Raw genomic sequence first — 26,463 nt, 5'->3', positions numbered from 1 at the left:
GCCTGGAGAATCCCCATGGACAGAGGGTCCTTGGGGTCACAGAGTCAGACATGACTGAGTGACTAAGCGCACAGCAGCATAGTATTATATAACATATTAATATAAAAATGGAAAATGTAACAGTTCTGTTCCCATTAGTACTAATTTTTCATTTATAAACTGCCATTAAGGTTGCCTTTATATAGAATGTGACTGTTAAAGTTTTACATTTCATAGACTCATAGTATCTGAGAGGTTCATAACATCAGTCCTTACTTTAATGGCTCTAAAAATTTTTCCATAGAACTTCACCACCATAAATGTGCCTACCGTACTCTTTAGGACTTCAACTCTTGTGAGCCGAAATAAGGACACTGAAGGTTCATTATAGAGTGTAGGAGAAGGTGGAGCGAGGGCTTGCCAAGGACTCCAGTACATGGAGGTTCACTTAAGATGAATGTAATAAATAAGAGACTTACACATTTTCTCCCGTTTTAGAGAACATTTGAAAATGCTGGGACCAAACAGCATGCGTTTTCACAGTCAGTAGGGAGCACAGACAGGGGTCAGTGAGGACTTGAACTAAAGTCACCATTTAAGAGCTGTTTTCTCTGGAGAGTTTAAGGCATTTTCAAATATGTCTAACTCCACAAAATTCACAGTGAGAGAAAGCACTTCCCCACCTTTCTTCTGAGAGTTACTACTTGGTTCATACTTGGTTCAAAACCTATACCTTACAAGCTTTATTTATTTGATACCAAAGCCACCATCTGATTAAAGTTCTCATTTAGTTGGAAACTGTTCTAAATATGAAGGTGATTTTAAGGAATAAAACAGAATGACTCCTCTTTACAGCCTGGTTTGCTGGAATTTTCACAATAACATAATCAAAAATTGTAAAAATTCTGGTGATCAACTGGTTCTCTTGATGCTGAAATTTCTTGGTATTTATTTGAGGGAAATAATAGATTGTGTTTTAACTGATGCATTAATACAGTTGCTATGGTAGTGAAAGGGTAATGCATAAAAATAATACTGTAAAGAGAAAAACCTATCAAAAATATCCCCAACAGAATATTGAGTAGAGTTTCCTGGGCTTATTAGGTCCTTATTAGTTATCTATTTTATATAAAGCATTATGTATATGTCAGACCCAATCTCCCAATTTATTCCTTTCCCCTTTTACCCCCTTGATGACCATAAGATTGTTTTCTACATCTGTGAGTCTATTTCTGTTTTGTAAATAAGTTCATCTATACCATTTGTAATTAGATTCCACATACAAGTGATATATTTGTCCAATAAAAATTAAAAAAAAATCCCCAACAGCTTTTCTATCCTGCTGGTGTCCACTGGTTAATTATATTTCACCTCGTTTCTATGCTGTTTAATAATATATGGATTAATGAACCATGACTAATGATTTAGAAATAATCACACTATTTATGGGTAAAATATGCATCAAAAACTTTTTTTCCTTAGTCACCAGAGAGCCTAAATTCACTATTGAAATTATTTTCCAAAATCTTTTTGGAAATTTCCATTAGTTTTATTTTAAATTTCCTAAGATGCTATGTTTTGTATCATATATTCAATTCAAATCATCCTATTTTATAAACTTCCACCATCCTCTCATCCCTATTCAATTATAAATTCTCTTATTTTGCATTCCCCCTGTTGACTGTAATTTACTGCTCAAGCCTTCCACCCTTCTACTCGTGGAAGGCTCAAGAATTATTTATTGTGCCCACCAGTATATCTAAATTTGTCAAATTATTTTTTCTCTCTTATAGCCTGAAAAGGAGAGGTTGTTTATTTCAGTCAAGGCCTGCAAAAACAGCAGCTTGTGGAAACTAGTTAGAAGCAAATTCCCAAGTAACGTAGACTTGGCAGTATTCCATTACCTTTGATTATAAAAGGGCAAAATTAATGGGCAATTCATGAGGCTATGTGACAGAGAGGTGACAGAAAGTCACTAAGATTCACATGGTAGAAGTCAAGGAATTGTTTATACCAGGTGCCATTTCAGCCTTTTTCCATCATTTGTGAAAAGAGTTGACTTTTGTGGCCAATTGAAATGGGCTTTTCCTTCCAGACCACTTTGTCACATCTCCTGTGTTTAGAAAATTAATCTTTAATGAATGCTAATCAAGTTTCTAATTATAATATCTTTATATTTAATGTTTGTGTATCAGATGAAAGGCAAACATTTGGGGGCCAGTCACAAAGGACATGAATAATTTCCTCAGAAGCATATCTAATTAATTTTATTGCTCTATAATATCTTTAAAATTTGAACTCCCATCATTTCATTAATTTAGATAAAAGTGAATCTTCGGCATGTAAATATGACACTTGTGTCGAAAATTATGATAAGATGAAATAATTTCAATCATGCATATTCATCTAATATAGATAATGATAACACATTTGGGGATATTTGAGGGATATATAGCACTAGTTTATTGTTATATTTTATTGGGGCTTCCCAGACAGTTCAGTGGTAAAAAATCTGCCTGCAATGTAGGGGCTGCAGGAAACGTGTGTTTGATCCCTGAGTCAGGAAGATCCCCTGGAGGAGGGCATGGTAACCCACTCCAGTATTCTTGCCTGGGAAATCCCATGGACAGAGGAGCCTAGTGGGGTGCAGTCCATGGGGTCACAAAGAGTTGGACACGAGTGAAGGGACTGAGCATGCACGCATATTTCTTTGTTTTCCTCTTTGTTTTAGCAGTTTCTAGAAATATTCAAAGTGTCTGGCACATTCATACATTTAAGAAAACAAATTAAACCATAACTTCTCTTGTCAGAAAGCTTACTGCTAACTTTTAAAATTGTAATCTCATCTAAAAATATTTCAATGACTCACCAATGACCATATGCTCGTGATCTTAGAACAGTATTAAGTGATAGCTCCCAAACCTGTATTACTTTTAATAACAACAACAACAAAATTAGATGGTATTGTTCTAGGGATCTGGGCCCCTGGATAGTAAAACACCTACCTTGTTCCAGATCTTACAATAAGAGGAAACCATATAGCACTTTAATGTTGAGAGTTATCCCAAAAAGAAGCTTATGGAGATTCCCTATCCTCTATGCTTGAGTTTTACCACCTGCTGGCCATTTAGATCTACGAGATAACTACATTCATTACAAATGTGATATTAAGAGAAGAGAAGAATATGCGCCTTGGCATAATTATCCTTCTGCCAAAATAGTGAGAGTAAAATCTTTATATTCATGTTTGCCTTTGAAGTGTGTGTGTGTGTATACAAGGTATAAGAGGGAAGACAAAAATATCACGTTTAGTAGACTTTGCCCCATTAACAATTTTCAGTGAATCTAACTTGATAAGATCAGCATTTTCTTCACTTCTCTAGGAGCAAAATCATGTTTAAAGAGTATGATAGCTTTTTCTTGTACTTATATAGTCTTATAAGACAATGCACCTATTTACTCACTGTTCAAGTCTGTGTTGATCGTCATTTGTTTATGAACTGAATGGTTAATGAGACTAAAGCATAATAGAAGTCTCCTCTAATCATTTATATATACAAAAGTTGGTCTAAAAATGTGGCAAGGAAGAAATGATTGGTATATAAATAAATAAGCAATAGTTCTCAAGGTTGAAATACAGAGAATTACAAAATAAAATTAATCAAGGAAAGAGGCTTTGCTAGGGTGAAACAGAAGTAAAAGGAAAAATACAGAATTTAAATTGTTTAGTTTCGCAGAGAGGCTGGCTGATTATAAGTGCAGTTCTGAGAGTATCAGTGATGGCACAACCTATTAGATTTAGCCGGCTTGATTTTTATATTTGTACTCAAACTTTAGTCAAACTTGAAATAAATACAGCAAGTCTATATGTATTCTTGAAGAAATGACAGTGATTAGTTACCTTACAAAGGAACAAAATATATTTTGTTTTAAACTTCATCAATATAATATTGTGTGCATGACTCATGTTTGGAAGGTCAAAACTACATTTTGGAGTCTTGGAGTTAATTTTAAATTGATATGTACTGGTAAAGACATGTAGCCATTTAAGCGTCCATCTCCACATCACATTACCTATTTCACAGCTCCTTAGTGAGGACTGAATGAAACGACTCTAAGAAATACCTTGCACTGGACATAGTGCACACTGAATGTGGACAGTGTTGACACTTCCACTGATAAAACATAAAGGCTATAAGATACTCCTATGTGCCCACCATGATCTGAGCACTTCGAACTGTTTCTCATATAATGTACGTAACAGTTCTGTAACGGCAGTGTCAAGGTATTGAGTTCAGTTTCCTCAGGAATAAAATGAGGTTAAATACCATTTTCAGAATCCCATTGGTAGTGGAAGACAGAGATGGGGGACCAAACTTTATTTGTTTTCTACAAACACTAGATTCCTCTTTATACTTCAGCAACTGCTCTTGAGCTCATGGTCAGACTAGAAAAGAGATGTACATCTTTAAGGATATAATCAGACCTTATTTCAAATACCTTATAACTCATTCATCTACCTGATTCAAGTAGATAAAAGGTACAGTGTAAGTTTCTTGTTTTAGGGTCACATGCTACAAAAACTTTCCCTTACATTGATGTGGGGAGCTGTATGCATCCCCTCTGAATGGGAATGAGTTAATTCATCAGACATAATAGAGTAAAAGAAAAAGGAGTAGTAGAGGTGAGACATTTGAGGCTACTGGTATGATTTTGGGAAAGTGAGATTATGTTTCATTACTTAGTGGTTGGAATTCCAAAGGATGATGTTCATCCATCCATAGTTAATCAAATTAGCATATTGGTGAATAGCCGTGGTAGTTAACCCAATTCAAATCTCGTAGCATTGCCAGTGGGGTCAACCAACTATAAATTTGTAACATGGCTCTGATTATTTGGCATGTGCTTTAAAATACTTTTATATTTAATGGAAAAAATGAATATTTGAAGGTTTCAGAGGTCAAAATTTAATCAGCTGTCAGAAAGAAGAGTTTGATATATCAAATACAAGTCTATTTCTTCATATTCAAAAGCTAAAGATCTATCTTTTGATTTGCTTATAAATATTCAGTGCCACAGAAACACAAATACTTCTCCATTTTTCAATACATTCTGTGTAATTTACACATGATCAAAAGATTATTACATGGTACAATCAGAGTCAAACAGTATTGGATTTATTACAAATAAAAAATTATCATTTGGCCAGGTTAGCAATGTATTAATGAACCTTATTTCTGTGCATGCATGTTTGTGTGTGTGTGTCTGCATATAACTTTTTAAATTTAAGGACTTCAAGATTAAGGATTATGCATTAAGTTCCATGCTACTGGAATTGACATGGAAAGATTAAAAGATTATTATCTGTTTACACTGATGAAAATCTTTATGAAAATGACAATATTAAAATAACTTGGCTTATCTAATCCAAAAAGATCCCAAGGTCAATTTTTAGTACAAAATAAAATTCATATAAGATATGAGTCCCTATCTTTAAGATTATCCCCTTTATCATTATTAAAGATACCTTCTCAACAGTTAATGTGGTTCTAGCCTTTTTTGGGGTTTTGATGTTTATCTTTAATATATAGTCAGTCAAACATGTAATAGTGCAAAAATGGGCTGTGTTCTACCCAAGATAAACAAAGAGATAAATATTAGAATTATTTTTCCTTTCATACAATGGGCTTTATCAATAAAATAAAGCTTTCTTCATCTAGGAAGCCTCTTGCAATTTGTTCAGAGACCGTCTATCAAGCTAAGCTCCAGCAAATGGTGTTTAGAATAGTAATTTATACTTTTTTTAAAGCAGCCAAGCACTTGCTCTTTTTCCTTGCCGAATGGTCAGATTCCATAATCACCATGTTGAAAACACCCTAATTAAGGGAAGTTGAAACAGACACACAGGCTTTCGAGCAGAAAGTTGAGTTGCACGTTAAAATGCAGTATCCTCAATGCTGATGTTATTTTTTCCTTCCCATAGGGAACCACAGTCAGATATCCCGAGTACCTGTTGCTATTAAAGTGCTGGATGTCAATGACAACGCCCCTGAATTCGCATCCGAATATGAGGCATTTTTATGTGAAAATGGAAAACCCGGCCAAGTAAATATCTCCATGTTGTTAATGCTGAATATGTTTGTATACCACTGTCTCATATTTGATTAACCTGCATTATAGTGTGCATTTGCATCATTTACAACCTGCAAAGTCATAGGCAAGAATCATCCACATGGGAAAAGAGAGAGAGTATTTTTCTTTCCAAGATGTTATTCTCTTCTGACTTATGACCAAATTGGCTCCTGAAAAGAAATGGCCCGTGGTGCCATGAACCCGGAGCCAAAATAGAGCTTAAAATATCTCAGGATAGGGATGATCACAGGGGAGGTCTTAGAGTAATGGGGCCAAAATGTTAAACCTTCAAATGACAGGACGTGAAGGGAAAAAAAGCCCATGGGGAAGGCATGTTCGTTTCATAACAAAGGTAGGAATAACACATAATAAGGAACCCTAGAAAGACCAGTTGTAAGAAGTGCATTTTTAAATCTGTTAGGTGTAGCTATATTTAGATAGACGTAAGACGAACAACATGTTTTAGACATGCAAGTAAAGCATCTGATAATTGTGTATTGATGTGTATTGATGGAACTTTTTTTTTTTAACCTCTCTTATATAGCTTAGATAAGACAATGGAGACACAGAGAGAGACAGAGAGGAAGGAAGAAAGGAAGGAAAGGAGGGAAGGAGGGGAGGAGGAAAGGGGAGAATGAAGGGGAGAGGGAGGCAGGAAAGGAGGTAGAGGGTGGGAGAGAGGGAGAGAGTTAAGAAAGAACAACAAAAACCAAACCTGCTATTCTCTGAATGTCATAATGGAAATAGTCTATGTAAAGTTTGAAAAAAACCACAAATGTAATAGATTTACTTTAACAAGGTGCCAAAGTACTGTATGTTTAAGAAATTTATCGTTTTTCAACTTCCTAATTTATTTCTGGATGGTGACATTTTAATTTAAATAAACAGCAGCTGACAGCATGACATTGGAGTTGTTAATCCAACTATTCTTGTGCCTCATGTGGGTGTTAGGAATGCAACTTACTATTTTCCAAGCGTTTACCTGACAAGAGTCAGACTTTTTCCACCTAAGAAGGGAATAGCACTGTGGCTCTATAGTTTTATGTACTTATTACAGAAGATCAAGTGGCTGCTCCCCTATAAAACAGTGGACATTTTCCCCAGACTATTCTCCTCTGTCTGAAGGATTAGCGTTGTTTCCACTCACTAAAAGACGACACAAGTATATGTGTGTGCACATAAGTTAAAAGCTAACATTTTAATAATAAAATCAATTTTAAATACTAGGCATCATATATGTTATAATCAAAATATTTACCTTCAGCAGTGATATGCCAAAGGTGACCTCTTTTTTAAAATACTACTCTAACATTAGTTTCAGCATTTCCTAATCTCATCATGTTGAATTGCCCTCTACTTGTCTTATCCTTTGAGTGTTTTTATTTGTGATCCTTTGAGGATGGAGTTTAAATACGTGACAGTAAATATCATTTAGCTAAAGTTGGTGAATGGAGTTGATGGAGAGAGTTTGGTCAAAATACACGCAAGGTCAGTTTTCAAGGGTATGGTTGTGTGGGCCAGATTGTTGCTGGATGATATAGCCAATCACAGAGTTATGTCAGACATTTTTGATCATACAGAAACTGTCAAATGCTTTAGAATTTAAATAAAACTACATTGTTCATGTAAAACTCATCACATAAGTTCAGAGAGTCAATGGCATTGATATTTCAAAAATTCCACATTGGCTTCACTTGTGATATTGACATGCATACCTTAGGACCTCCTGAAATATGGAGGTTTACCCTGTGGATTTTGACTGTTTCCAAGGTTTTAATGATTCATCAGCAGTTTTTAATCCTCAGAAAAAAAAATACACTGTTTCATCACCTTTCCTATGCAAGATCAAAATAAAAAACAAAAGTCAATTCTTTGTTTTATGATTTTTGCAAATCAACATGAATGACTCACTCTGTGAAAAAATGTTTGTTGTGTGTGTACACTGCACTATCTTATCCTCAGATGAATCTTTAGGCATGTTTATTTGACTTCATATTTACATGAAGATATCAGATATTTGTCTGTTCAGCAAAATTTTTTGGACATATGGCTGACTGGTTGATACACACAGTTAAAATAGCTCCTGAATTCCTTGAATCCTTTGTGCTAGTCAGAACTCATGTTTGATTCATTACATCATTCCCAGATCACTTTTAATGGCTCAAATATCTCATTTTTATATTTAACATTTTCAAGAATTCATATTTGTTATCCACACTAAATAGTGTTTACTTATAAAAGTTCAGCACGGATGCACTTTCCATCATGTTTCATCCTACCACATGACTCATTTTGAAATTAGAATATCAATTATCACAGTCTCATGCAAAAAAAAAAGTCAAAAACTGAATTGGCACTAAACTCAGTCATCTCTATATTTTTCAACAATTAATGTCTGCTTTATAACAGCCTCAGAGAAAGAAGTGCAGGTGACTTTGAAATGTCTGGTTTGCCTGGGAGATACGGATTTAAGGTCTGCTGTCTAGGAGATGATGTAGCTGGATATCATTAGCAATAATCAAGCACAAGCCATCAAAAAAACCCAGTCTGTAACAAATCTTCTGCATTGGGTGACCCTCTGTAAAGAGGTTTCTAAAACATCTCACAGAATGAAAACCAGTTGCAATATGAACACAAGAGGATGCTACTGCACTTGACTGTTCTCCATTGGACTCATTTAAACAGAGTCTAAAATACAGAAAAAGAAAGGAAAACCACTTCCTCTTCTCTAGGCCGGCATCCCTAGCTCATGGTACACCTGTGCTAAAATTGTTATAGGCTCACTGGTGAAAGCAGAACTTGAAGTCCTATCTCATTCTGCCACCTTCTCATGATGCTGAAGTAAAAGATGACATTTTCTTGAATTGGTTCCCTTAAGAGGGTAATGACCACCCATGACAGAGAAAAAGAATTCACAGTCCATATTATAAGGAAAAAAATCAATGAGAATCCCTTGTAGAATCCTTTTAAATAATCCCTCCATTTCAAAGTTAAAATGTTAATGTGGTATTTTCTTATTACTAGTTACTCTTATTTAAAACTTAGTAACTAGCTGCTGCGGCTGCTAAGTCACTTCAGTCGTGTCTGACTCTGTGCGACCCCACAGACGGCAGCCCACCAGGCTCCCCCGTCCCTGGGATTCTCCAGGCAAGAACACTGGAGTGGGTTGCCATTTCCTTCTCCAATGCATGAAAGTGAAAAGTGAAAGTGAAGTCGCTCAGTCATGTCCGACTCTTAGCGACCCCATGGACTGCAGCCTACCAGGCTCCTTCGTCCATGGGATTTTCCAGGCAAGAGTACTGGAGTGGGGTGCCATTGCTTTCTCCATAGTAACTAGCTAGTTACTCTTATTTAACATAATTTCCCCCAAATAGCTACAGGTAATTTAAGTTAAAAGTTATAAGGTGATGTATATTTTTAGTCTCCAATTCAATACTACCATGACTTGGCCCTCAGTTTAACAGGATGAATAAAAAGATTCTCTCTACTTACTCCTATTTGATGGTCAAAGCAGAAATGAGGGTATGAGTTGAGGATTTCAAAATTAGAAAGGAAGATATATGGCTGAAAATGTATGTATCTAATAGTTTGATAGGTTTGGGTCAGTCAGTAAATGCTTATTGAATACAAAATATTAATATGTCCCAGAACTTGGCTAGGTACTGGGGACTTAGTGGCAGACAAACATCAATCTTTTTCCACATAGAGTTTTCTCTCTGGTAGACACTTAATAAAATTAGAAATAACAGAATTGCAAGAAAATATTTCAAGTCCTCTGGGCAGAAAGAAAGTTAAAGAGATGAGAGGAAATGGAAGTATCTTAATGAAAAGATCCCTTAAAAAGGACACATGCCACCAGAGATAGGGAACATCTATCAGATGCTGAGAAGAAGTCAGCTGGGGATAAACCAGGTTCTGTCTGAGGAGAATGGACCTCTGACGGGAGAGGTGGAGGACCAGGTAACAGCTCCACCAGAAGAAACCAGTGTCTTCCTTCACTGTGATGGTACCACCACACTCAGAACCAAACATGAAAATTACAGAACATCAATGGCCAGTGTTGCCAAAGGGACTTCCATAACTCTGTTCTACATTTTATCTCCTCAAGAGGCTCTTTCTAGGATTTTATTTTAGATGCTTACCTCTTGCTTACCATACATAGAGAATTAAAATAGTTTAAATATGAAATGTGAGTCAAGGTCTCTGAAGTCTTAGAGAATATTTATCATTCGATAATTAGTTAACAATAGACCCTTTCAGTGCTTTTTTTTTCCCTTCAGAAAGGAGCTTCCCTGTTACTGTAAATAAATCTAGTGGAATATAATTTAAGCCTCATCATCATCTGTAGAAGATGAGATGTGCTATTTAGCATCAAGTTAATTATGTCTGGGTTAAAAATATACTTTGATTTATCTCTTTTAATCCTTTTTCTCTCTGACCAATACTGAGGCAATATAAAGTTTGCTTATCATGGGACTATCACAGGTTAAAGAAAAAGATAATAGCCTATATTTATAGATAGGTATCTAGCCAACGTTCTTCATGTAATGGACATTCACAAAATTTTAGAAGCATCATTCTAATTTAGCAGTGACAAATACTTTAATAATTAATTTCTCAGATATTACCATTGAGACACTTGTTTTATTTACAGACATATAGTGCATAAATGAAAAATCATTCATTTATTTATTGAACAATATTTACTATGCATCTACAGGATGCCAAGTTTTGTAATATTACCTGGGGAAACAATGTGAAAAGAACAAAAAATTCAGTTCCTTCTAATGGAACTGAATGAGGAAGAAGGATAATAAAAAGGATAGAATGAATCAATAAGATAAATTTTAAAAATTACGCTGAAGAAAACACTAACACAACTTGGACAGAAGAGAGTATAGAAAAAGCAGAGATATTTTATGTGGCATTGTCAAGACAGTTACTTTTTAAATGGGTATAATTTAAGTTGAAACTGAAAAAAAAAAAATGAAAGAGGGTAGTCATACAAGAAGTGAAAGCAGAAGTCTTCTAGCCAACAGGATAAGCCTGTGCAAAGATCCTGAAGGGAGAAAAAGCTTGGTGTGTTCGAAAAATTGAAGGCATCTGTGGCTAAGAATAATAAGGGTAATAAGCAAGTTTAATAAGAATATAATAAGAAAAATGAAATTGGACAAAGAGTATTATGTTTGAATAAAATCCATACACACACATGCATGTGCACACACACAGAGATGTGGGCATGAGCAATGAAACAGGAAGAGCATCTAGAAGGATGTAATCGCAAAAGATAATGGTAGCCTGGCCTGTGCTGGCAGTGAAGGGGGAGAGAGGTGACTGGGGAGGCTGCATGCTTCCATGCATCCAGTAATACATCCAGACATCTGACATGCACTCAGTACCACTGTGCTTGGAGTTGGTGTAAAGACATTTTACAAATGTGGAAGCTGAGGCTGAGAAAAGAGTAAGAGTCTATCCACACCCATGAAAAGTAAGAAACATGGGCTTCAAAGTCTGTTCTTGAAGGTGTCCCAGTCCCTGTACTTTCTAGGATTTCACAATGCTTCCCAAGGAGCAGATTTTGGAATTCCATTAATGAGAATAATATTCTGATCAAGAATGAGCACTTGTCAAAAAAAAAAGTCAACTCCCGTGATCAATAACACACTCTATTCAAAAGCATTCTACATAATAAGAAAAGTAGAATTAGCCCTTGATCAACAGCAGCAGTGAATGAGTTTGGTACTCTACTTATATACATATATATTTAGTTTCTGTTGGTCTTTTTCTAATAAATGTTAAACAATGAAGTGAAATTATGGCATTTTGTAACACTCATGAAACAATAAATATAGAAGATTTAATTTTAACTTTCCTGCCAGAAGGCATCTTTCAGGATCTATCTGCATACACAAGAGGGAGAGAAGATTGATTTTAGAACAGATGAAACTGATAGCCTCAACAAAATGCATAAAATACAATTTTCATTTTACTTTGGGTGGAGTAAGGAGATGGTAAATCAGTGGAATGCATAAAACTCTGTGAAGACGACACATGTAACAAAACATTTCAAGACAGTCTCTAATAGAAGCATAACTTTTAGACACAGTCTCTAATAGAAGCATAACTTTTAGAGTGGGACTTTGACAGAGGGGGAAAGCTAAAAAAACAAAAAGCAGAGTGAAAAAAAACAGAAGTTTTGAAGGTTTGAAACTAGCACAATCTAAGTCTGAGTCATAGATCTGCCATTTACTGGTTTTGTAACCTTGGGTCTTCTGTTAGTTTAAACATATTTTAGGAATATCCAACTTAACATCAAGTACTCAATAAATAACTATAACAACTAGTACTATATATTTTAACTAGTTTCATAATTTTAATAGCAAAATATTTTATTAGATTTTTTGGTTTTATTGCTGTTATTGTTATATATTTATGAGCTTTGATTTGGAGTGAAACACTATAAATAATCCCTAAATGAGTCAATATAAACTAGGACAACCTATTCCCCTATATTGGAGTAACTCTTCCTCTGATAACTAGTGTCTTATATTTATCAAGGGTAAAGAAAGGGCTCCTACATCACTTCTCCCCATATGAATTTGTGGGATAATATAATTATTTGCTTCAAGTACATCAGAATCAACTTACAGGACCACATACAATCTAAATATTTCTTGAAATCATGTTTGCAGCCTCTGTATGTTTTGGCTGACCCTCTTGCATGAATCCAAATCCACAGGCTTTATTCTGGCCCCTCACCTAAATAAGTAATGATCCACAGGAGAAAAAATGGTATAAAGGGTTGTTTACAAATCTTGGGCTGTTACTGAATGATTACTCTGTTTTATTTTCAACCTTCAAGCTAGTGGATAAGAATTTAGATGGAAGCATGGAGAAGGAAATGGCAACCCTCCCCAGTGTTCTTGCCTGGAGAATCCCAGGGATGGGGAAGCCTGGTGGGCTGCCGTCTATGGGGTCGCACAGAGTCGGACATGACTAAAGCGACTTAGCAGCAGCATGGTGGCCACATGTGTATGCTTGTTTTTATTTGTTCATGGAAGCCATGGTGATGAGCACACCTTTTTGAAGAAAGTGAAATTGACAGTAACCATTAGGATGTTGTCATCCTAGGCTTTGTGTTAGCGACATAAATTGGGCAAGATTTTATTTTATTCAGTTAGTGAAAAATCCTCCTGCAATGCAGAGGACCCCAGTTCAATTCCTGGGCCAGGAAGATCTGCTGGAGAAGGCATAGGCTACCCACTCTAGTACTCTTGGGCTTCCCTTATGCTCAGCTGGTAAAGAATCTGCCTGCAATGTGGGAGACCTGGGTTCGATCCCTGGGTTGGGAAGATCCCCTGGAGAAGGGAAAGGCTACCCACTCCAGTATTCTGGCCTGGAGAATTCCATGGACCATATAGTCCATGGGTCACAAAGAGTCAGACACGGCTGAGCAACTTTCACTTTCACTTAACTTTATACCAAGAGGAGCTGATGTATTATCAGAAGGGCAGAGATGCTAATGAAGTTAGTGCTATAACCACCAAGCTATGTAGACACAACACCTTCAAAAGGAGATTAAAGAGGGTTCCAGGACTTTAAGACTCATGCAGGGTTTTAGAGGATAGCATGTCTTAAAGGGAATGCCTGAGAAGCACCTTTACGGTAAAGTGTGTCAGTAAATGCTATGGTATGTGATGTGCCTGTGTGTATGTGCGTGTTTTCCCCAGTAAGGTTGGGGACCACTGAATTAAACAGTTAAACAACATTATATTCTATTGATTTTGCATTAATAAATACATATGAATCCCAAATGGTCCTTGGCCTTTACCAAAGTTGATTATAAAATCTTTTGAATTTCCTTCATAGAAAACGATACAACAAGTGATAAATGGAACTCAGCTGGAAAAATCTTGCTTCAGAAGAATAAACAATATTATGCTTAGCATTTTCAGCCTAGGAAGTAATGTTTATGATATTCATGAGGCATCAGGAAATATTCCTGTGAAGTTACATAGTAGAAGATGGAGAGGAGAAAAGCAAGTTGAGACTTCTAAACTATGTTGAAACTGTGAATTTTGCCCTACTAATGAGGTTTTCAAAGCAGAGCAAGTGATGGAGAAATTTTTAAAAATAAATATTAATCATTTCAGAGGTATACAAAATTCACATGAAATATGCAGAGACCAGCAAAAGAAAATAAGAAACAGGAGCAGCTGAAAATTTCAAACTTTGTATAAATACATCCTTCAAGAGTCTTTGCTTTGTATCATTTTATGTCAACTCAGTTTCAGTAAAGGAAAGTGGAGTGAAAAAGAATGAAACAAAAATGTTGGAAGTTCTATGGCAGGTTAGTGAAGGCACAGATCCCAAAAGTCTAGCCAGAGGTCTGAGGACTTTACTAAGTGCTTAAAAGAAACATACATAATCTAATGTGCGTTTTCTTGCTGTATTTTCTATAGTTCAGACTCTAAGATGCACACTCTAAAGAGCCACTGAGTGCTTTTTAAAGACAAGGGTATATTCATGCAAAAAAAATAAGACATAACAAAACACTTTGGGGAGTAAAGGGAAAATCTTGGTATACATGAATTGTCTTGAAAATTATTACCAAAAAAAAGTATCCAGAACTATCCATTAAATGGATATGAACAGTGCTTATTTACAACTATGCTACAAAGTTTTGAAAATAATAGGATAATTGGGTCATCCTATGGGTTTTAACGTACTTTCTCAAATTCCTGTATTTCCTCCTATAATTTCTTACAATTTTGCTTTCATGTTTCATTTTTTCCTCCCTCAAGTTGAAAACTACTGATCTAAGAAATTTGTTGTTGGGTAGCTCTGAAGTCACGTTGGACTTTTTTGTGACCCCATGGACTGTAGTCCGCCAGGCTCCTCTGTCCCTGGGATTCCCAGGCAAGAATACTGGAGTGGGTTGCCATTCCTACTCCAGGAGATCTTCTCAACCCAGGGGTCGAACCCGCGTATCCTGCTTGGCTGGTGGGTTCTTTACCACAGAGCCTTAGGGAAGTCGGATCTAAGAAATTAGAAGTTAGTATTTCAGTAAATCAGAAGTTAGTTAGTATTCTAAGAAATTAGGAGTTAGTATTTCACTGATAAAAACCATCAATATTAGTCCAAAGAATGAATGGAAAACCAAAAAGTATCCTGTCCTTTCTATACTGCCTTTAATGTCTCCTCACTCACTCGCTTTCTACCACCTTTAAAATCAAAGGGGAACCTTTAATACTCATAAAATAAATAACATAGGTGGCAAAGATGGATAAGTTCATCCTTATGCTATCCAAAATATTGGAAGTCTGAGCCCCAGTTTAACTGAAGTACATGTGCAGAAGGTATGAACGCCAAGATTTTGACACAGGGGCAGGAGGATGTAGGAGTTGTTATCCAAATTACTTGGAATCAGATGTCATAATGTCTTTGATGCACTAGAGTTCTTCATGTCTACCTCTCAAGGTTACGTAAGAGTTAGTGATGATGCTAAAGCATGCCTGACATGATTTATGTATTCATCTGCTCACTTATTCATTTAGACAATACTTATTAAATAGCTACCATATGTCAGATACTTTTGTAACAGCAGTGAGAGGGAAAAAAAGAAACACTCATCATTTAAGAACAAATCAATGAATAATACCTACAGAAACTCAGAGGGGATATTCTAATAGATTCCACGAGGATTTTAAGATTATTAACCAATCAGGTCACCAGAAATGTGTTTGTTTGCTGGCTGCTTGCCTTTTGAAAAGTTAATAACAACAGCAAAACTGTACTATTCAAAATATTTTTGTGTCAGTATAAAAGTCTAAATTAAAGCTTAAGAAAATGTTTTAATAATAGCAATCTGAGGTTTGCTTTACTATTCTTGCTTTACTATAATTTGAGATTTAATGTTATTGATTACCAATGAATCATTTTTTTTGAGAGTCAGAATTATGATATGGCCCACAGTTGCCAAAAAACTTTCTTTTTTAAGTTTTATGCCTTAGAAAGGTCATTGATTTCAAGTCAGAGTCTGCTCCAGTGGAAATCCAAGTATAACCTGGAAATTCATTTCCTTATGCCTGACCTCAGATAAGCTTTGTTTTTCTGATGAGATGTATATGAGCTTTTAGATTCCTTTGAACTTAATCCACAATACATTATCAAACATTCGATTTTTCAACTGCATCCTAACTTTATTGCTAGGAAGTACTTAAACTAGATGCTTTTTTAAAATTTATTTTTTAATTGAAGGATAACTGCATTACAAAATTTTGTTGATTTCTGTCAGACATGAACGTGAATTAGCCATAGGTGTATATATGTCCCCTAAACTAAATGCTATGTATGTATGCTGTACACAGTAGTATGTAGTATATCGATATACTACATATCAATAGTAGTATCGATAACAGCAGTGGGAGGGGGGAAAAGCACCAACTCATCACTTATGAACAAACTGATATCTTCTCCAAAATTTTTATATCATTTTCATGAAATAGTTCTCCAATTACTTAAAAAATCAACTGATGTCTAAGTAGCTCCCAGTGGGAAATGTGTGCGCTTTTCATTTGCCATCAACTCAGTGTGCCTATAAAATCTGCTTGTGTGGAGGTGCACTTCCTTGCTTCTTATTCTTCTGTTGTTTAAAACAGAATGTGTTCAGATGTTATTACATCAATGAAGACTTCAGCTTTTTAAACATGGGTAACTTTATGCATTTTAATAGCATAAAAGTCCTCCAAATGATCTACCAAGCATCTAGTTTAAGGGAAAATGACCAGCCAGGCCATCTGCATTAAAAATAAATGAAGTGTCAAAAATGATTTAAACCAAAGTCCTAACCATAGCCAGTTCATAGGATATTGGGAAGATAGTTTAAAGGTTCACCATTTCACCACTTTTTCCCCAACACATAATGTCCTGATTTTGCTGTGCATTTGACAGTACAAACTCTCCTAATGAATAATAACGGGGGACATATAGACACCAATCATTTCCCTTGACTCAAAAGAGTGATCCCAGTCTTAAGCATGCATCAGAATCACCAAGAAGAGTGTTTAAAACACAGATTTCTAGGCCCTATTCCAAGAGTTTTTGGTTCAACAAGCTCAAGAAGTCGCATGTCTTACAGAGTTCCTGGCTTAAATAAACGGTGGGAAAAATATTCATTGCAGGTGTAATATTTAGACCAAACTTCTGAGACGTGGTATGACAGGTAATTACACTCATTTACTTCAGGTAAGCTAAATTATTGCCTCTTTTGTTTTGGTTGTGAGGGCTTAACATGTATATTCACTTACCAGCATGTATGAGTCTTTTTCATGAAGATGACTTAGAAATATTAAGAATGGTGTTGCTTGTAGGAGATCTATCTGTTAATTACACTTCAAGAGTGCATTTAAATTTGAATGATTTCCACCCCCAGAATATCAAGAAATCCTCTTTTCATTCGTTCTTCTTATTTTTATTATTATTTATTTCTAAATATTTTCTTGGCCATGCCACACAGCATATGGGATCTTATTCCCCAACCAGGGGTCAAACCCATGCCCCTTGCATTGGAAGCATGGAGTCTTAACCGCTGGACCACCAGGGAAAGTCCCTGATCTTCTTTACATGTGCTCACACACTTCAGGAATTACTTCTTCAATAGGTGGACTTGGGAAGAGAAGTCTTTTGAAACAAAATTGGTTAAAGGAAGAAGATGATGCTACATGTACTCACAAGTAATTTCCCCCACTCTGTTCTTTGTAACTGCCTAAAAGAAGGCTTCTGTAAAATTATTCTGTTCAATATTTGTATGTGTAGGTTGTATATAATAAAAGAGTCACCTGGGTTTCAGAGTTTCTCCCCTTCTTTATAAAACTGGAACCCCAGGGAATCTCTCTGCCCTTAAATGTCAAGGCAAATATGCCAGTTGTTTAGATATAGTAAATAAAATTGCTTTACCACCTAATTTGATAGAAGTGAGGCCCTGTTCGTGTAATATCAAAGTTGTTACACTTATCAAGGTGCCATGTCATGAAAAAAATGGTATTGACCTTAACAAAAAATAGTCAATAATAATGATGATGACTAATACTCATTGAACATTTACTAGGAACCAGACAGTATGTTAAGAAATTGATGTGAATTTACCTAAAGAAAAGGATCCTATGAAAAAAAGCATTTTTTTCATTTAAAATTTAGGAATACAAGAAGACTGAGTTTCGAAAAGAGTTAAGTCCCTCCATGTCATGCAATTAGTAATTATGACTTCTATCAAGGCAGCTTTATTTCAGAGTCCATCACCTTAATGGCTATCTCATTGTTTTATCCATGAGTTATATTTTGTGCTATTTTCTGTTACTCAAGCTAAGTAAAATTATAAGACATTTCACAAGGTCCTTAACAAGAGTAAAATACCTACCAAGTAGGAATATGTTCCATTTTTTAAAAATGGAGAAATAGAAAATGAGAGAAGTTATTTCATTTATGCCTGAAATAACCTTGATATACTGCTTACCATATAGCATGTGGGTGATACAGTGCAAAACTCTACAGCTATTGGAAATGTTATTAAATTGTAGTTCTCATCTTATGTAGGCAATAAGGTCCAAGGCAATGATATCTTTCTCAAAAAAAAAAAAAAGTGATCCAATTTTTTCTCTTTAATGATACTGGCAAAGTTGAATAGAACATAATTGTTCAGACAGACATATTAGGCATCAAATTGTATTCTCTAAATTTCACATATCTAAAAATATTTCTGTGTTTTTTTGATGGTAAATCTGATATCTCCTTGACAGTCATGCTTCGTGGGCATATTTTTTTGTAGAAATTATGTTGTAGCTATTTACAGTAGAAGTATAAGCTATCATTTATACTCCATTAGCTGTTGCCCAGCGTTTCATACTGAAGTGATTAATATCACAAATTTATAAATATGAATTACTAAGTGAATTCTCTTGACATCCCACGGAACAACTTAGCACTAAGTTAATGCAGCTCTGCAAATGAAATAAGCACATTCAACTGGCACCGATTCTGAGTATGTGTATCTATCCAAACAGTTCTCTGCACGGTGGTAATTCTTCTAAGCCCTATAATTTATTCATCTAGGATGCACTCCAAAGCATTGTTTGCATGTGTTATCCACTAGCTTTAAAAACAGTATTCATTACTGGGAGGGAACAGAAGACACAACTTTTCAGAAAGGTGTGTGGCAGTGATGTTTGTGTCCAGGAACATGCTTTTTGGCACTTACAGCCTCATCAGCAAAATGAAAGAGGAGCTGTGAGGATTCAAGATGTAAGTCCTTTACCTCCTATATCCTCCCAGAAGCCACACTACAATCACTGTACAATTCCAAATTTCATTCTAGAAGCCCGCCCATACTCAAAGTGGAAAGAAACCTCTAAAGGCCCAATGAAAATGTTTTCAAATACCCTGAAATTTGCTATTTCAAGCCACAGATAATAAATGGACACAAAGGTAATGACCTTAATTTTCATGAACTTATCAGGGTTAGGTTTCAAAGTGATGGATGTTTCTCCTTATCCGTGGCACAAACCATCCATAACAATTTAGAAAATGGAAACGATTCCTTGGACCAAAGTATCACTCCATGAGAGGAATGTCACTCAGCTTTTAAAGGCAGTGCGAGCCCTCTGATGTCATCAGAAATGCTGACGTCAAGTTTTATGTTACAGGTCATTCAAACAGTGAGTGCCATGGACAAAGATGATCCCAAAAATGGACATTATTTCTTATACAGTCTTCTTCCAGAAATGGTCAACAATCCGAATTTTACCATCAAGAAAAATGAAGGTAAATATATTAGCATTGGGAAACAGGATAGGATATAAATCAGAAAATAGGATGTGATTTCATAATTTCACTGAAAATATCAGCACAGTATTTTTTCTTCACCTATGAGCAGTTAAAATTTAGCTTATCAGCCTAAAGGCATGGTAATTGCAACTCTTCCTCTTTCCAGTATTCAAACAATACGTACGGAAATTGTGAATGTGCAAGTTAATTTTACCCCAGACAGTACCTCGATCACCTTACTTATAGGAAATGAACAATAAAGATTTAAACCCTGTGAAAGTTCCAGTAATTTTAAGATACTGAGATATCTGATAGAGGAGGAGCTGGCTTATACTTTGCAGTTGTTAAGTTTTAATTGAATGTTTACCAAGTCTTTAGGGAAAGCCTACTCTAATTTTGCCTGCTTTGTGGGTACACATTAGAGGTATTTGTTTTAAGCCTGTACCAACTTTGACAACAGCAATTAGATCTGAAAATCCTTCTTGAAGGACACTCCTTATCAGTGTTATTTTGGTGCTAATATGAACTGATTTTATTGTTAAGTCTTTTACTCACAGAGAACATTTAATCCATTTCATTATTTGTTAAGAACCCAGCTCAGATTAACCGTTTCCCTTAACTGTTGTCTATTACACAGGAAGGTCATAGATCATTTTTTAAAAGTCTATCTCTTCTATACATTTTTCTTTTCTAAGCTGCAGTATATTTAACAAGGATTTTTAGCTATTTATTTTGGCTCAGATGTATTTAAGTCTTCATTTCAGATGTTTCACAGAATGATTAGCAAAATAAATATGTTGTCAGGGTCTGTCTTCTGGCTTTATTATAGGCATCTGTTTAGATTTACAAATGGTCTATGTAAAAAAAAAAAAAACTATACTCAGTTGGAAGAGTAAAATCTGGTTCATGACATTTGGATTATTTGCTTTGTTCTGTTTCAAGGAGGTAGTGAATTTTGATAAAACTTCCCTTATGAAGTGAAATAACATGTATGGCCCTTGTTAAAGTATATTCTGGCCTTACCTTTTAACAAATGCTACTTGTTTCTTTGGGGATCATGAATGCATCACAGAAAAGGAAATGAGAAAGCTGTTATATAGATATTACCCCTTCAGCTGGCTTCCACCGTTGCAAACATTAAGGAGACGAAATCTTGATCTCTTGCCTCAGTGATGGAGTTACATGTTTTAGCCTCCCTTAATTAGGAGCTCTAATCCAAGTACATGTTTTTGTTTTTTGGGTAACTCTGCCAACATTTCTTTTTTGCGGAAGTCACATGACTATGCCTAAGATGAGAGCCCCCTTGGAAATTCCAAACTGAGCTGAAAGTCTGTGCATAAGTGTGGGCAGTTCTTTGATTGTGAACTAACAGATATAAGTCATTATTTTTGCATATCAAATGCCCTACATTTAAAAATTCTCTGTGAAGAAATGTTTTCCCATCCCAGGTTTTGAGCTCCTTGGCATTTTCTATGCATTCTGCAATTCAGGATATGGCCATTAGGTATGGCTCAAAGATACTGCATAAACATGTATTGGATGAATGAAAGGTTGTTACTGCATGCTTGTGAAAGTGTAGCTTTGTACTGTATTTACTATGCCCTAAACCCTTTAAAGATGAGATTTTAGTCCTAAGGTGAATGCATTTCAAGTGTTTTCTCAAACTGTTAGAATTAATACAAAGTAGAAGCTTGTACACCTAGGAAAGCTCTTTGTGCCCCATCACACATTTCAATAAAATTTGCAGTAAAATATGAAAGATATGTGGATTATCTGTTTTCTCTTGAAACTAGAAAATAATGACTTAAGTTTTGACTTACCTCACAAGTGTGTGAAATAATTACAAAAAAAAAAAGGCGCGGGGGGGGGGGGGGTTGGTCCTAGGTATCACAAAAGGGCTCAGAAGAGAAAGAACACTCTCTGTGCCATGAATGTTTATATAAAAACATGTGTTGATTTATTTTGTAGAGAGCGACCATATAATTTATTGTTCCAACTGGGATTTTTTTTTTTTAAGTGAAAGGGGTTGCTATTTATATTTAAGCCTAGAAAAACCATAAACCAGGACTGTCTTGTGGAAACTAGGGCATATGTTCTCTGTGACTTTGGATTTAGGATCCAAATATTCAACATCTCCATAGAATAAATCATGAACCCACAGGTCTTTAGAACAGATATGTCAAGTTTATACACTATCTCTCCTTTCCTAGATCAGAAATTCATTGAGTTTTCTTTCACTTTTTTGGAATCTGGATAGTTTCTAAGAAAATAGGGCATAAACCACAGTTTGTCTCCTCTTAATGTGTAGAAACCATTAAAGTAATGGAAAGAAGTTGTCGGATTTAAAATGCTGGAGACACATTGATAAGAAGGTAGATAAGATGATGTTTTGTGAGCCTGTTACCCATTCCTTAAGATGATAAGAGAACACAAAACAACCAAAAAAAAAAAAAATTCCAATATTAGACATCATTTACTCTAAAACTACGGTATATTTTATGTTTGAAACATGAGAAAATCAAATGATAAACTCATATTCAGAACGTTTTTTTTTCTTCTTCAGATTGACTTTAAAATGGTCAATAGCTAATGTTTCTCCACTGAGAACATCATGATTTACAAGTCCCAGCCCACCAGATAAGAGTTAACATTTTGAGAGAGGCAACATAGTCAAATCCATATTGATGGGTGGATGGCTCCTCTTATTAACTGGATCTTTAAGGGAGATGGTTTCAGCATTTGGCTTTTTCTAAGAAACTTGCAGCGTGTCTTTCAGTTTAAGTTTACTGTGATCTTTCTCTCCTCTCATATAGCTTGGTCCTTCTGCAATTTTCAGCTGACTAATTCATCATCAAAAACAAAATGAGATAGAAATTAACTGTGCCTTGTCTTCTTTGCAGTTGAGTGATTTCACAAATAATTCTCTTTCTGAATATATGAGAATTATATTCCTGCCAGATTAGGAAAGCAAACTTCAACACAGATAAAGGTGAAAACAAAGGTCAAAAACGTGATGAATCACTCATCACATGTACACACTAAACAACCACAACAACTTATATCTTCTCAGTTATGCAGCCCCAGGTATCATTTTCTTCATCTTCCAGTTGGATGAATTTATAAACAAAGGGAGTGTGACTGACCGCACTTCAGGACTGACTTCTATTCTAATTGTGAAAATGGAAGATACTCAACAATTAACTATAACGAGTCAGGGAAGATAAATGAACTTCCCCCAGATACAGAAACATCTTGAATGCAGAAAATCAGAGGCTGACAGAAACATGATTTTCTCTAGCCTGCACACTGTAGTTAGAAGATTTGATGGAAATTGCCAGAAAGCTAGCTGGAAAAATGGGAATCTTTACTGAAATATTTGAATCACATGTGTAGAGTAATGAGAATAAACGTAAAACTCTGCCCTAAAGAGGGTCTGTGAGAAAGAAAGACATCGACTTGGCCTCAATTATAGCTTGATTAGACTACTGGTTAGGAAAAACAGTGGGGAAACCAGAGTGTCTGATGACGCTATTTTTGTTTTTGTCTCTTCTTGATGACACTTCATTAACCAAAATTCTATTAGCAAGAACCTCACTCTAAAAGGCCTGATTTTGGTAATTAGTTTGGATAATGGAGATGCTGACTGGAGCTTTGAAATAGGTGTGCCTTCAGTTATCTCAATGTCCATTCCATAGTTATCTGTTTAGAGCATAATTCATGTTTTGTTTGGCAGGGTTTCCATCTCAACTCAACGGCCAACTTCAATCATGATGTGTTTCACATCTTTTGATCCTCTAGAAACCTCCCTTGTGAGAATACTGACTGCAGACTAGTTATTTTAAGCCTCAATTTTCTCATCTGTGACACCAAGTGTAACACCACCTATCTACCCCTTAGGTGTGCTTTGATGGATATAAGCAACCGATGGCTTACAGAGCTCTTATCCCAATGTCTGGCACATAGGAAAATACTCATCATGAAATGGGACAAGATCCTATTTACATGAATCCATTAATTCCTAAATGTCCGTACTATGTTCCATCTCTTCTGGTTTACCGTTCTCAAACAGATCTCTTTGTAGCTTTAATTCTGTTGATTTTTGAATGTTGCACAGTAGTTCTGAAACTGGCCTCATTTGGTAGCTGTGAAAACCGTGATCCTCACTAATATGCCTTGCAATGCATTGCAGTCTAAAGGGTATCATCAAAGAAACATAAAAGGGAGAAAAAATAGGAAGCCGGGAAGGTGGGGAAAGAATGAAGATATTTACCAGCCACAAAATCGCTGGGATTCCTGGATCTAGTTTTAAATATGCAGGCTTTTTTTTTTTCTTTCTTCTTTGCCAACGTGAAACTCAGCTTTCTCCACACAAAGGCTAATTCCAGTTTCCAGCTTGTTAAGATGACATTCCATTCTAGCATATCAAGTTGTTTTAAACCCATCTACTACCTCCCAAAACAGACTCTACGGGAATCATTTTGTATAAGCTGGAAAATGAATGACAGTCTTCCTTTGCTCTTTTGAATAATACCAACTTAATTCAGAAGACTCTTGCCCCAAAACTAAAATTTACTGATTGGAAGTGGGTTTCCCTCCTTCTAAGCCAGCCCGAGCTGGTCCTCTGCTCTCCATCCTCTCTCCACCTTAATCCTCATGAATACCTCTCCTGTGTTCAGGAGGTAGGTTTCCAGGCAGAGTTCCTCTTTCCTCTCTCTTAAGCCACCTTACCTCTTCTGGGCTGAATGAGACCTGAAAGGCCTTCCTGATGATCCACACAGCAAAGAGGACCACGCTGGTAAGCCGATTGTCCTCTTTCTGGCCATCTTGAGTCTCATTAAATTCTTCCACTACACCAAGCTGCTTTGAAACTAACAGAGGACTTTTCCTAAATAGCATCTCTTTCCTCAAGTGTTCTTTACAAAGCCTCCATTCCTCAGCGACAGTGGACTCATTATTATTGGGTTACTCTGGCAACCATACCTAAGCAACAAGTGAACACTGTGTGCTTGTGTGAGTGTGATAATGAATACCTATCCACGCATGCTTCCAATATGGTGATCCTGCCCACTCTGCTCACACAGGAGACTTCCACAGCATCAAACATTGACAAGAGCGCTTTTTCATATATGGTGCTAGCTTTTACCCATATGAAGCAAGGCATTTTTCCTCAGTGTTAAATCATAAAAGGTAGTGTTCGATTTGCATGAAACAGAAGGGGCCAACTGGGATTCCGAATATGCAGAATAGCATTATGCATACATGATCTGAAAAGGCTTCTGCTTCAGTAATTCATAATTTATTGTTTATGCTTCCAGCAATGTTTCGTTGATAAAAAGCCATTTATGTTTCATTTTGTCGTCTAAACTGTAATTAAAGGCGATGTGCAAGTTAAGAAAAATAGATAACAGATCTGCACTTCCAAGTTGAGTGTGGCTGTAGAGTTTGGGTCAGAAAACTAGATTTTCTTTGCTTAAGTAGTTTTTATAAAGCTCTTGTTATTTTGTATCATTTCCAAATCTTTTTTTTTTTCATATGTTCGGTTTTCTTTTTTTAAGTCATAATACAAGAGTACCCTCAGAAGTTAAGAATTTCTTTTGCAAGAATCGATAAGCCTAAAATTATTGCTCTGGTCATACACAGTACAGCACAGCATATATTTTCCAGTGTATGTTATGGAAGACAATTTAGTTCTGAGATTGCTGATTCCTTCGGATATAATTTAGATACACTGCATACGCTGATATGTGTAGTTGTCCATATGCTATTCAAAGTTATGAAATGAGTCAGAGCTTCGCTGTCAACCTGCTGGCAATCATTTCTGGTTCTTATAGAGAATTCTAATTCTGAAGATTTTTGAAAGAGAAAAAACCATAGATAAATTTTCACATGGTTAGTTACCTTGAAGTTATCTTAAAAATACCTTACAGCATAGAAATTTGTTTTATTTTTGTTTTAGAATTTTGCTTTCTGAGACTTTTGCTTCAAAAGAAAAAAAAAAATAGAACACTTGTTGGAAGCAACCGTACATTAGAGGAAGTATAAAGAATTACTCAGAAAACACATTTTTTTAACCAAATCTTGTTTAGACTACTTTGCTGTTTGTGTCATTAAAGAATAATGTTATTTACTGATCTGTCATCTATTTACAAGCATGAAAATAAGCCTTGGGATTTTGCAGGTGCCAAATAAACACGACTGTCCTTTGGTAAGCACAACCAGATATTAAAATTGAATGTGGAAACAAAATGAGCTGTCAGTCTATGCAAATTCTCCCTTTCTAAAAAAGTATTAAATGTAGTTGACAATCACTTCGTCTCTTTTCAACACAGAAGTTCGCATTTTGAATTAATTTGAGCACTTTATAGACACAACATTAGGCATACGTGACATGCCATCTAGGGATGTGACCTGAATAACACCCACCCTGTTCTTTGGATCCTTCAGTTTATTAAAGTGTGTAGAGAAGGCAGAGAAATAATTTGGGAACAGTAAAGGGGACACTCACATAGATAAACATTTAAAAAGCTGACT

General features: G+C 35.7%; 1 protein-coding gene across 1 annotated transcript in view; it reads left to right on the top strand.

Annotated features, from left to right (window-relative positions):
* CDH8 (cadherin 8) overlaps window positions 1-26,463 on the top strand; it is a 404,121-nt gene that overhangs the window by 320,589 nt on the left and 57,069 nt on the right. Inside the window, exons 9-10 of the mRNA XM_086349550.1 lie at window positions 5,963-6,084; window positions 19,812-19,929. Coding sequence (XP_086205676.1) covers window positions 5,963-6,084; window positions 19,812-19,929 — 240 coding nt within the window. The remainder of the gene's footprint in view (window positions 1-5,962; window positions 6,085-19,811; window positions 19,930-26,463) is intronic.

The sequence above is a fragment of the Bos grunniens genome, chromosome 18 (genome assembly GCF_055505025.1).
Source record: "Bos grunniens cultivar Pamir isolate PY7600 chromosome 18, Bosgru_T2T1.0, whole genome shotgun sequence".
In the NCBI taxonomy this organism is placed as follows: domain Eukaryota; kingdom Metazoa; phylum Chordata; class Mammalia; order Artiodactyla; family Bovidae; genus Bos; species Bos grunniens.
This window is presented reverse-complemented; position numbering and strand designations above follow the sequence as displayed.